Below are 12135 nucleotides of genomic sequence, written 5' to 3'. Positions count from 1 at the left end.
CCCCCCCCCCAATCCCCACACATGGTCCAGCCTTTTACCTTCTTCCCCCCCCCCCAATCTCCACACATGGTCCAGCCTTTTACCTTCTTCCCCCACCCAATCCCCACACATGGTCCAGCATTTTACTTTCTCCCCCCCCCAATCCCCACACATGGTCCAGCCTTTTACCTTCTTCCCCCACCAACCCCCACACATGGTCCAGCATTTTACCTTCTCTTCCCCCCCCCCAATCTCCACACATGGTCCAGCCTTTTACCTTCTTCCCCCACCCAATCCCCACACATGGTCCAGCATTTTACCTTCTCTTCCCCCCCCCCCCAACCTCACAAATAATCCAGCATCTCTTCCTCCTATCCCCTCTCCATCTGGCGACCCGGCATCTCCCTTTGTCTCTCTCGACCCCCTTTCCCCATGTACCTTTTAAAACTTTTCTTGTCTCTCTAACATTCGGCAGCAGCGATTCATAGATCCTGCTCACACCAGCTCCGGAGCCTTCCCTCCGACGCTTCCCGCCTACACGGAAGCAGGAATTTATGTCAGAGAGAGTTGGCGCGAGCAGGATCTATGAATCGATGCTCACTGCCGCCGACCGCTGGAGACAAGAAAACTTTTAAAAAGTAAATGACCTTCAACTCCCGCAACACACCTGCAGACTGCCTGTGGCACATCAGTCGAAAAACACTGATCTACATTGTATCTGCTGCCAAATGAATGGGATGAATGAAGGAGATCTGATCCTTATTAAAAAAATTTGTATCTGGAGAAAGGTTGTGGTTCTCAACAGCAAGCGCAGAATAAGTGTTGAAGAAATTGCAAGAAACACGGGCTCAGGAAGCAGCAGGGCTCGATCTGTTGACACTGAAGAACCAGGCAATGAAGTGACACAATTAGGTGAGGTGGCCAGCGTGACTGTAGGCTCTTTGAAAATTTATTCAGGATGATACAGCCCAAATCTCATTGAAATTAGTCCAGTTTTGACAGAGTTATGCAGAAAACAAACTTTTGTAATGTGTTTTGGTTTTGAAACAGTGTAAATTGCCAACCCCGCGTCACAGATCAGTGTGTCAGTCCCTTTGACAACATCACCACAATGATTCTTATCTCCCAACACCAGTGGTGTAGCCAGACCCAGTATTTTGAATGGGTCCAGAGCTAACTTAGATGGGCCATTCCACGGCACTCCATAGCCCCCCCCCCCCCCCCACCCGAGATATTTTAAAAATTATAGATTTTTTCACCTACCCAACATCATCTTTCCTCCTCCGCAGCGTCCCGGCATCTGACTGGCCATCGCCGAGCCCCGTCCCTCCCTGGTGTCCCTTACAGGCGTCCCCGGTGCCTGCAGTGATTCAATTACTGCTACCTGTACCGGCTCCGTAGGCTTCCATCGGCCAGGTCCCGCCAGACAGGAAATGATGAAAGCGAGGGCGGGACCTGGCCGATGGAAGCCTGCAGGGCCAGTGCAGACAGTAATAATGAATCATTGTAGGCGCCGGGGATGCCTGTGAGGTACACCAGGAGGGGAGGGGGTGTTCAGCGCCAGGCGGGCAGATGCCAGGACGTCAGGTCATGGAAGAGGAGAGATGTTGATGTGAGGTGCTGCCTGAGCCCACCCATAGCTACGCTACTGCTCAACACTCACCCTCCAACCTTGGTAAATAGTAACCTGCCTGCTCAGCCCCTCCCCCATACAAAAACAAAGCTACCCAAAACCCTAGGAAGCCCACCCAGCCATGCAGGGCCTCCCTCCCCCCTCCCCCAATACCTCTCTGCAGTTAGGAGAAGCAGTTTCCCTCCTGCTGTCATGATAAATCCCTGCCAGTTCCAGAAACTGTGAAGCAGGGCTGAGCCAGCACCATTTTGAAACAGCAGAAGTCAGCACCTCATCTTCTGCCTGAGGAAAGGAGGAGGCCAGTGGGGGTGGGGGGCAGCTGCAGGCAGCCCCCCCCCCCAGAAGCCACCAAAGAGTACAGCAAAGCAGATATGCCCGGCAGCACTGATTCCATCCAAAACATTAAACTATTTAAAAACACAAAAGCCTTCCAAAGTCATATGTTGAAAATGTCCGTAACTTTGTCAGCTGCCTGTATTTATTTATTCATGAAAAAAAAATATTTGTTAGTCACCCTCTGTTATCAAGAATACAAGGTACTGTAAAGAAAGTCCATCACTATCAGCAAATATCAACAGAACTGCATGAAAAACCCTAAGCCTGCGGTTCCCACGCTATGCGCTGCAGCAAACTCACAGGGAAGCCGCAGCATATTTTAAGATGTCCTCCAAAATTGTGGCCGGCTAGCGGGGAGGCCCAAGCCCCACCAGCTGAAGAGGTCTGAGGCCCGAGCGGCGACCAGATCAGCAGCATGCTTCAGCCGCTGAAACCAGCACGCCCACGCACGCTCAGTTCACGTTAAACTGAGCCTGTGCGGGAGTGCCAACGTCCGAAGCATGCCGCTGCTCAGGAAGCCCGGAGCTCAGGCCTCGGACCTCTTCAAGCTGGTGGGGGTTTGGGCTTCCCGCCAGTAAAACTGTGGGGGAGGGGTCCTGAGAGGAAATGTCTAGCCTAGGGGTGCCGTGAACCCGAGAAAGTCTAAGAACCACTGCCCTGAGCAACAGAGATCCTAAATGATGGCTTCCTGAAAAACAGATCAGGGGCTGGCAGCTGGAAACAAGACATCTGTGGATGTGAGGTGTATTATATTTCACAGCTTAATTAATAGAAACCAAAGTCCATATTTCCAGTGTCTGCTGTGTTTGGAGACATGTAGAGAGGAAAAGACACTGTTACTCAAACAGCTGCGTTCAATATTTGCATATATGTGCCCACAAGCCTTTCACAGAAGGAACTTTACCCAAACTGAGTGGGAGCGTTCCCGTAGGCGGCTTTGCAGACGGGTTGTATTCATGCACCTGCTTTTGAAATTATGTGTGTGTGTAACGTAAACGAACCCAGATCATTTGTACCTGCACAGAGCAGGTGGCGTAAAGTTAGGCAGAAACCCCTTGGGCAGTTGAGAACGAGAGAACGAGAGGACATGAAATGAGATTGAAGGGGGGGCAGACTCAAGAAAAATGTCAGGAAGTATTTCTTCACGGAGAGAGTGGTGGATGCTTGGAATGCCCTCCCGCGGGAGGTGGTGGAAATGAAAACGGTAACGGAATTCAAACACGTGTGGGATAAACATAAAGGAATCCTGTTCAGAAGGAATGGATCCTCAGAAGCTTAGCAGAGATTGGGTGGCAGAGCCGGTGGCGGGAGGCGGGGATGGTGCTGGGCAGACTTACACGGTCTGTGCCCTGAAGAGGACAGGTACAAATCAAGGTATACACAAAAAGTAGCACATATGAGTTTATCTTGTTGGGAAGACTGGATGGACTGTGCAGGTCTTTTTCTGCCATCATCTACTATGTTACTATGTAAAACGGATCAGTCCCCGCAGACTCGGCTCCACAGTTACCCCCTAATGCTGTTAAAATGCCAATAAGCGTTTGATATGGAATTCTGGAAGCACCTTAGGTACAAGTTTTGGAATGTTCTAGATTTTTTTGCAAAGTCAACTTTCACCTTTCGTTAAAAACAATGATTTAGTTGAATTGTTATTAGATGTGTTTTTCTTTTTTTTGCAGTGAGATGTTTTTCACCACATCCTGTTTTTTAATACACTGATTTAACAGCTGTGATTTCTCCACATTTTTTAGCAAATCCAGTACCCAAACAGTCGAAGGGTCTCAGTCACAGCCTTTTCCCCATTGCCTGTCTGGACTTGTACTTCTACTTTCTGCAGGTTATCAGCCTAAAGAGGGAGAACTGAGCTGAGAACCAGGGTTCAAATCCCCACTCTGGCCCCTTGCGAACTTGGATAAGTCACTTAGGGGGGTCTTTTACTACGGAACGCTAGTGTTTTTAGCACAGGCTAATATTTAGGGCGCGCTAAACGTTAGCCACGTCAACGTTTAGTGTACGCTAAAAATGCTAGCGCGTTTTAGTAAAAGAGGCCCACAACCTCTCTATTACCTCAAGAACAAACTCAGGGGCCCTTTTACAAAGCCACTGTAGGCAGGATCGTGTGCCTGCTGGGTGCCAAAAAAAGCACTGAGGTGTTCCATGGTAGCGTGCCAATCAGCGCGCGCTAATCCCACACTAAAAAAGTTTTTGGGGGCGCAGGAGGCGTGTGAGTGGTGGATACTTGGAATGCCCTCCTGCGGGAGGTGGTGGAGATGAAAACGGTAACGGAATTCAAAAATGGGTGGGATAAATATAAAGGAATCCTGTTCAGAAGGAATGGATCCTCAGAAGCTTAGCGGAGATTGGGTGGCAGAGCCGGTGGTGGGAGGCAGGGCTAGTGGTTAGGAGGCGGGGCTAGTGCTGGGCAGACTTCTATGGTCTGTGCTCTGAAAATGGCAGATACAAATCAAGGTCAGGTATACACATAAAGCAGCATATAAGTTAATCTTGTTGGGCAGACTGGATGGACCGTACAGGTCTTTCTCTGCCGTCATCTACTATGTTACTATCCGGGGCATTTTCGAAAGAGGACGCCCATCTTTCGACACAAATCGGGAGATGGGCGTCCTTCTCTCAGGGTCACCCAAATCAGCATAATCAAAAGCCGATTTTGGGTGTCCCCAGCTGCAGTCCGTCACGAGGACGACCAAAGTACCCGGGGGCATGTCGGCAGTGTAGCGAAGGTTGGACTGGGGCGTGCTTAAGAGATGGGCATCCTCAGCCAATAATGGAAAAAAGAAGGGCGTCCCTGATGAGCATTTGGTCAACTTTACTTGGTCCATTTTTTTTCACAACCAAGCCTCAAAAAGGTGCCCACACTGACCAGATGACCACCAGACGGAATCGGGGATGACCTCCCCTTACTCCCCCAGTGATCACCAACCCCCTCCCACCCTAAAAAAAAAAAATATATATATTTTTTTGCCAGCCTCAAATGTCATACCCAGCTCCATGACAGCAGTACGCAGGTCCCTGGAGCAGTTTTAGTGGGTGCAGTGGACTTCAGGCAGGTGGACCCAGGCCCATCCCCCCCTACCTGTTAGACTTGTGGTGGTAAATGTGAGCCCTCCAAAACACACCCAAAACTCACTGTACCCACATGTAGGTGCCCTCCTTCACCCCTTAGGGCTATGGTAGTGGTGTACAGTTGTGGGGAGTGGGTTTTGGGGGGCTCAGCACCCAAGGTAAGGGAGCTATGCATCTAGGAGCAATTTGTGAAGTCTACTGCAGTGCCCCCTAGGGTGCCCAGTTGGTGTCCTGGCATGTGAGGGGGACCAGTGCAATACGAATGCTGGCTCCTCCCAAGACCAAATGCCTTGGATTTGGTCATTCTTGAGATGGGCGTCCTCAGTTTCCATTCTCGCCGAAAGCCATGGACGACCACCTCAAAAACGACCTAAGGACGACCATCTCTAAGTTCGACCTAAATTTCATGATTTGGGCGTCCCCGACCGTATTATCAAAACGAAAGATGGACGTCCATCTTGTTTTGATAATATGGGTTGCCCCACCCCTTTACGGGGCCGTCCTGCGAAGACGCCCTCATGAAAACTTGGCCGCCCCGTTCGATTATGCCCCTCCACGTTGTCTATGGGCGGAAAGTAGGTGTGCCCTGCGCTAACTGGATAGTGTGGGTACATTGCCGCGCACCGCCCAATTAATGCGGGAGACCTTACCACCTAGTCAATAGATGGCATTAAAGGCAATGTGCTAATTGGGAAATTAAAATGCGGCCATTTTACCAGCACGCTAGCCACTTCTGACTGCAGCTTAGTAAAAGGGCCCCTTGGACTGTGAACCCTCTGGGGACAAGGAAATATCTACAGTACCTGACCTCACTACTGAAAAAGGAGGAAGCCAATTTCAAAACCCCTTCCCTATGCACCAAGGGAGGATCTAGTCATCTGTGTAGAACAGCAACTAAATCTCTGCTGAGCTCCTGAGGTTGGACCAGGTCCCGTTGCTTCAATTTAGAGCCGGGGGGGGGGGGGGGGGGGGGGGGAGAACTGACAGAACTAGAGGAAATAAATCGCCATGAATCAAGGTTGCAGGTGTTACTTGGGAGTAACATCAGGAAATACTTTTTCACAGAGAGAGTAGAGTGGTGGATTCCTGGTATAGCCTCCTGGAAGAGGTGGTGGGGACAAAACCACTGGCTGAATTCACAAATGCATGGGATAAACCCAAAGGATCCCTAAACAGAAAGAGGTTTGGAATCAAAGCAAAACCTAACCCACCCTTACACTTTAAAAAGAGCCTACAGAGGTATAACCTACACAAAGCGGAAGGTAAAAAAAAATTCTAGCTGCCTAACTGGGCAGACTGGATAAACCGTACAGGTCCTTTATCTGCTGTGATTTACTATGTTACTATGCAATTTCTTCACTCAACGTGTAATTAAACTCTGGAATTCGTTGCCAGAGAATGTGGTAAAAGCAGTTAGCTTAGCAGGGTTTAAAAAAAGGGTTGGATACCTTCCTAAAAGTCCATAAGCCATTATTAAGATGGGGAAAATCCACTGCTTATTTCTAGGATATACAAATATATATAATTAATGGCTCAATTTTGTCCAAAAGTAGTTTGTATGCATACACAACAGTTAGCGGACAAAACTAGTGTGTTGCAACACAACATTGTTGGCTGTAGAGGTTATCTCATATCAATCAAAACAACTGTGTCCGCCAATTTTTGGTATGGCTCACAGATTTGTATAGGTTTGTAATCATAGAACACCTCCAGCCAACCAGTAGTATCGAAAAAATGTTCATATATTTAAAGTTCAAAATATACTACTGTACAAAAAATAAACATTATTGCAATACACGGGCAAATAATGCACAAGTTTAACTTAGCTTAAAGGCTCCAGACTCAGATGTGCTGTCTTCTAGGGCTGGAGCTCATCGGGTTTCAACTGAACATAGTGAAACCTTCCAGCAACTCCGTTATCGTTGTAAGCCCGACAGGACCCTGTTTCGCGGTCTCTTGCTTTGTCAAGGGCATAAACAGCAATAACGACACATGTTGATGAATCGATACTACTGGTTGGCTGGAGGTGTTCTATGATTACAAACCTATACAAATCTGTGAGCCATACCAAAAATTGGCGGACACAGTTGTTTTGATTGATATGAGATAACCTCTACAGCCAACATTGTTGTGTTGCAACACACTAGTTTTGTCCGCTAACTGTTGTGTATTTCTAGGATAAGCAGCATAAAATCTGTTTTATTTGTGACCTGGATTGGCCACTGTTGGAAACAGGATACTGGGTTTGATGGACCTTCGGTCTGTCCCAGTGTGGCAACGCTTTTGTTCTTAATTTCTACAAAAGTAGAAAAGGCCTTTTTTTTCTCATAATATACATAAGACATTTGAATTCCCCCCCCCCCCAAAAAAAAAAAAAGCCCTATATGTATACATTTACCTTCTATTTCAAACCTTTCCATGTATTAATATTCTCTGCAAGCTTTCTCCACTCAGTTCCTTTACTCAGTCTTATCTGCCTGCTCCATGGCGTAGCAGCAAAGAACAGTAAATCACAGCTGCAGGATTGGTTCATCCCGCTCAGCTGCCTTAAAACTCTAAAATGTCTAAAAGCCGGTGATCTTTAAGGCCTTCAAATCAATGCAGACCCCACTGAATTTTTTTCTTTTGACTGTGAAAAGGCAAACAGAAAGTTAACCCAGGGGCGTAGCCAGACACCCAGTTTTGGGTGGGCCTGGGCCCAAGTTGGGTGGGCAGAACTCTGCCCTGTCCCACAAGTGATTTGGTTTCTCTCTCGTCTGCATGCCATATGGTCTCTCAAACATCCCCCCTCCCCCGCATACCTTTTAAATAGAAGATTTTCACTGGCAGAGAGAAACAACTAATACTCACTGCTCATGTTGGCCCCCACAGCCTTCCCTGATGCAACTTCCTGTTTCCACATAGGCGGGGAATACATCAGAGAGACCAAGATCTGCTGTTTACAAGGTAGGCAGGAGGGACAGCTGTTGGGAGTGTTCAGCTGGGGGGGGGGGGGGGCTTGGGAATCCCTGCCAGCCACATCATAGGTGTGCTGCTATTGGGTGGGCCTGAGCCCAAAGTTGGTGGGCCTGGGCCCACCCTTGGCTACGCCACTGAGTTAACCACTTATCCTGCAGCTACTGTGCAGTGAGATTTTTTGACACTGGGGATGGCCTCTCCCAACACAATGTTTGCCCTCACTCTTCCAGGGCCAGCTCAGAATCTCAGTAAACAGCACCAGCCGTGGCAGGTCATGTGATGATGTGGCCAGGGAGAGGTTGTTTCCCCATGACAGCACTGAAATTTTGGTGCCCTGATTCACACTGCTGCACAGTCATAGCCAGATCCAGCCTCCTGGTCCACCCTGCAACTTTTCTCGGGGGGGGGGGGGGGGGCAGGACAGGGATGGACACATGCTATTGGACTGGTGGATGCATACACCCACCTCCCTTGGCCCCTTTCCCTCTTGCACCCTGTTCTGGCTTGCTGTATTTAAAAAAAAGTGCAAGGGGGGGGGGTCCCTATGGCTCCTTCTGGTGGACTGGAAAAAGAGACAGGGGGAGAGAAGGGAAATGTTGGATATGAGGAGGGAAAGTGAGAAGAGGAAAGATGCTGAACAGCGAACAGGGTAGGGGGAAGAGAGAGAAGGGAAATGTTGGATATGAGGAGGGAAAGTGAGAAGAGGAAAGATGCTGAACAGGGAACAGGGTAGGGGGAAGAGAGAATGGCATCTTGGATTCTGGACTGAGGATTTTGGATAGAACAGAGAGAATGGTAACTGGGTGGTTGGGGGAAGGGGCGAGTGATGAGCAGAAACTTCACTGTTGGGTGACTGGAGAGAGGAGGGGACCCAGCAACAGGGGAAAGGGGACTCAGCGGTTGGATGGGGACTGCACAGCGGGGACTCACTGAGTGCACTGAGAATGCAGAATGAAGACAGAGAGCGAGAAGATGGGCAGGGCATTGAGGCACCAAGTAAAGACTGATGAGTTTAGTATAATGTCATTGGGACACAGTAGCCTCCTGCTTAGCAATTGGAGAGAGATACTGGCCTTACAGCAAAATGTCGGTCAGTTCGGGCACCCTAGGAACAGAGAGCGTGAAATCAGAACCAGAAGTTGCAGCAAAAGAGCTGGAAAATGCAAAGCTTCAGCAACATGGAATCAAATAACACTGAAATACCAAAGCCTCTCCTCTTGTGGGGGGGGGGGGGGGGGGAATCTTTCCAATTGCATATACTCAAACAAGTCCTTTAACCTTAACTCTGTAAACCATGCATCTGGACTACACAAGATTTCCAGAGGCCAGTGACACCTTCCTGCACCTGTCTCGAAGGCACACCTTGCCAGGCAGGTTTTCAGAACTACCACAATGAATATGCATGAGAACACATCTGCATACGAGGTTTGCTGATCTATCTCCTGCATATGAATTACTGGCTATCTGTGTTTTCGACCAACCGATTCATTGAGGAAAGAGTTTCCCAAGCCAAGAGTGGCCTCTGATCCTGGAAAACCGGTGCCTCGGTAAACCGGCGGCTGTAACCGTACTATGCAATCACGTTGCATGATCTTATGTGGCCGGGTAGCCACTTTGTGACTCGACTAGCCACTCACCCGTGTCCTGTCGGAACTGGTGCATGGACTGCAGGTCGATGACGTAGGGCACAAGCTGCAGGTCCACCTGGCCCAGCACCACGCTGCCCCTGGCGTCCTCCTTCAGCACGTTCTCGATGTGGTGGCACACGGTGGCCGAGTAAGGTCGCCACCGGCCGTGCTCGTTCAGCCACTCCCAGACCACCACGCGCGCCAGGTTCTGCGGGGGGAAGCCCAGCCCGCTGGCCGAGATCAGAGCCCCCGAGCTCGGTCGCGACATGGCGACGACACCTCTCTCTCAAGGGCTGACCGAGACTCGCAGCATCTGGCAGAGGGAGGGGGTCAGACCCGCTCGCTCCTCGGTTGAGTCCGATGCAGAGAAGCAACAGATCCGCCCGGATTTCAAGATTCGCGATCCACTCGTGCAGCTGGTCCCAGATGCCCTTCTGGTCTCCTCTGATACTTGTTGTCACTGGTCCCCGGTGGCCTCAGCCCAAAAGCTGAGCCAGAGAGAAGGAAAGCTCAAGGCAAAAAATGCATGAACAGATCTGCTGGGGCTGCAGCTCCCCTTCTGCAAAAGTTGCCTTGCTGCAGCAGAGAGACAGCCTTCCAGGGCCCCCCTCAGCCCCTCCTCTCCTTCCCCGGGGGGTTCTCACGCTTCTTTCTCCCCTGGGGCCTCTTTCGGAGTCTCTCGGGCTTCCATCTTCCCTTCTTCCTCTTTCACTTTAGCAGCTCTGGGGCTGGGAGGGAGGCAGCAGCGCTTCGCCTTGCAGCAGGCAGGCACCGGTGGAGGGGAGGGAGGGGAGGAGAGGAAGCAGCACCCACTGCAGGTGGAGGGCGATCGGCTTCCTCTTACCACATCCTCCTGGCTCCCCCCTCCGCCTTCTCCCGTGGAGGTGCAGACACGCTCCCCCACCACAATCACGGGGCAGGGGGGGGGGGGAGGAAAAAATAACGACAAAAATTAAAATCCACGCTTGTCTTTCGTGCTGATCGCGCTTCTCCCTCCCTTCTCTCTCCCTCCCTCCTTCATTTCCAAGTCTCTGACTGTCTCCTCCCCCTTTGCTGTGTTTTTTTTTTTTTTTTAATCCCTGATCTTTTTGCCTCCCGGATTGGGGAAAGCCGCCTTGTTTTTAGATTTACTGTGACACACGGGGGGGGGTTGCTAAAAACATACACGCCCCCCTCCACCACATCCAGAGCACAAATCATGCAGAGCTATTCCACCCCCCCCCCCCCCCCAAAGCTCCAGCACATTCACTCCTCATCCCCCTGAGAGGCGAGGTGAGTTAAAGACTAGAGACAGATCCGAAAGCCCACTTGATATTCAGCGCCAGTGCTGAGCTCCCTGCTGTACATTTCATTAAAATGGGTTTAGTGCTTCCCCCTCCTGCACGCTCTTTAATGCAGGCATGACAAAGATTTCTGCGGTGCCCCCTTCGCCCAACTCCGATTGACCACCTACTAACATTAAAGCCCCCACCCCCTCCTGCAGCAAACGTTGTCGTCAACCCAACAAACCGGGGCTGCCCAGGGGGAAGGGGAGGCTGCTGTGGACCAGCAGGACTGGTCACCTCTAGCTTCAGTGGCCATTGAGGCTCCCTGGTGGTTCCCCTCTTGTCATTAGCTGTCATTCCAGTGGCTGCTGGTTCGCACTGGCAGGGGGAAGGTGGCACGGGAGCAGGGGAGGGGGTTAGATCACAGCACAACAGCCCAGCTCCTTTACCCTGGCACCTGTAGCCCCTCTGCAGCTCAAAGAAATCCAAATTGATTTTATGTATCTAAAATATCGCGACCTCTCTTTATATAGAAAAGGGGGCCAGATAGTAAGTACAAAACCAGGGCCGCAGGAGCCAGCAGATCCCCCCCCCCCCACCCCTTCCTTTCAGCTGGAATTTCACCAGCCTGCTGCACAGGACACCCCTCCCCTCTTTTCTAGCTTACTTCACTGGCTTGGGACAGTCCCACATTTCTTTAGGAAACATATGTATTTCAGGGTCCCCCCTGTCTCCTCTCTTTTTTTATATTACAGTCTTTGCTTTCTTACATTCTCTTTGATTTTCTGCCTCTTTCCCCTCCCTTCTCTCTGTTGGTGTTCTCGGGGTCAGGGCCAGGCCCTGCTCACACACCCTGGGTGCACTTTTATCTTCCGTCTTGGCTGTTCCTGTCACTGTTTCACGGATCACAGGGAAACCTTAGGAGCTCTCTGAAGGTCTCTCTCCATTTCATTTGTTCCCTCACCGCTGCCTTCTTTTGGACATCTTCTCCTTATCTTTGATTCACTGTACTGAAAACTGAATTTCTCTTTGCAACTTTTGTTACTGGAGACCATATTCAAAGGCCCTGATCCACTTAGCAGGTGCCGGTAACTGGAGACGTGCCAGTGAGAGGTTTATTCAGCAGCAGTAAGAGCACAGGTCTAGATTCTATACATGGCCACTGAAAATTCCATGTGGAAAAAAAATACGCCTAGGCGGATTCTCTAAAATGCCTATATTCAGGGGCAGACTGCCCATTCGGGCAACTGGG

The 12135-nt window shown here is 50.2% G+C and overlaps 1 protein-coding gene across 1 annotated transcript in view; it reads right to left on the bottom strand.

Moving 5' to 3' along the window:
- The window catches only part of LOC115458863 (E3 ubiquitin-protein ligase DTX1-like), a gene marked incomplete at its 3' end in the record, with an annotated part of 78008 nt that extends 68122 nt beyond the window's left edge, over positions 1-9886 (bottom strand). The window contains exon 1 of the mRNA XM_030188701.1: positions 9628-9886. Coding sequence (XP_030044561.1) covers positions 9628-9886 — 259 coding nt within the window. The remainder of the gene's footprint in view (positions 1-9627) is intronic.
- Between the last annotated feature and the right edge of the window lie 2249 nt (positions 9887-12135).

This window comes from Microcaecilia unicolor, unplaced genomic scaffold (assembly GCF_901765095.1).
Source record: "Microcaecilia unicolor unplaced genomic scaffold, aMicUni1.1, whole genome shotgun sequence".
Lineage (NCBI taxonomy): Eukaryota > Metazoa > Chordata > Amphibia > Gymnophiona > Siphonopidae > Microcaecilia > Microcaecilia unicolor.
This window is presented reverse-complemented; position numbering and strand designations above follow the sequence as displayed.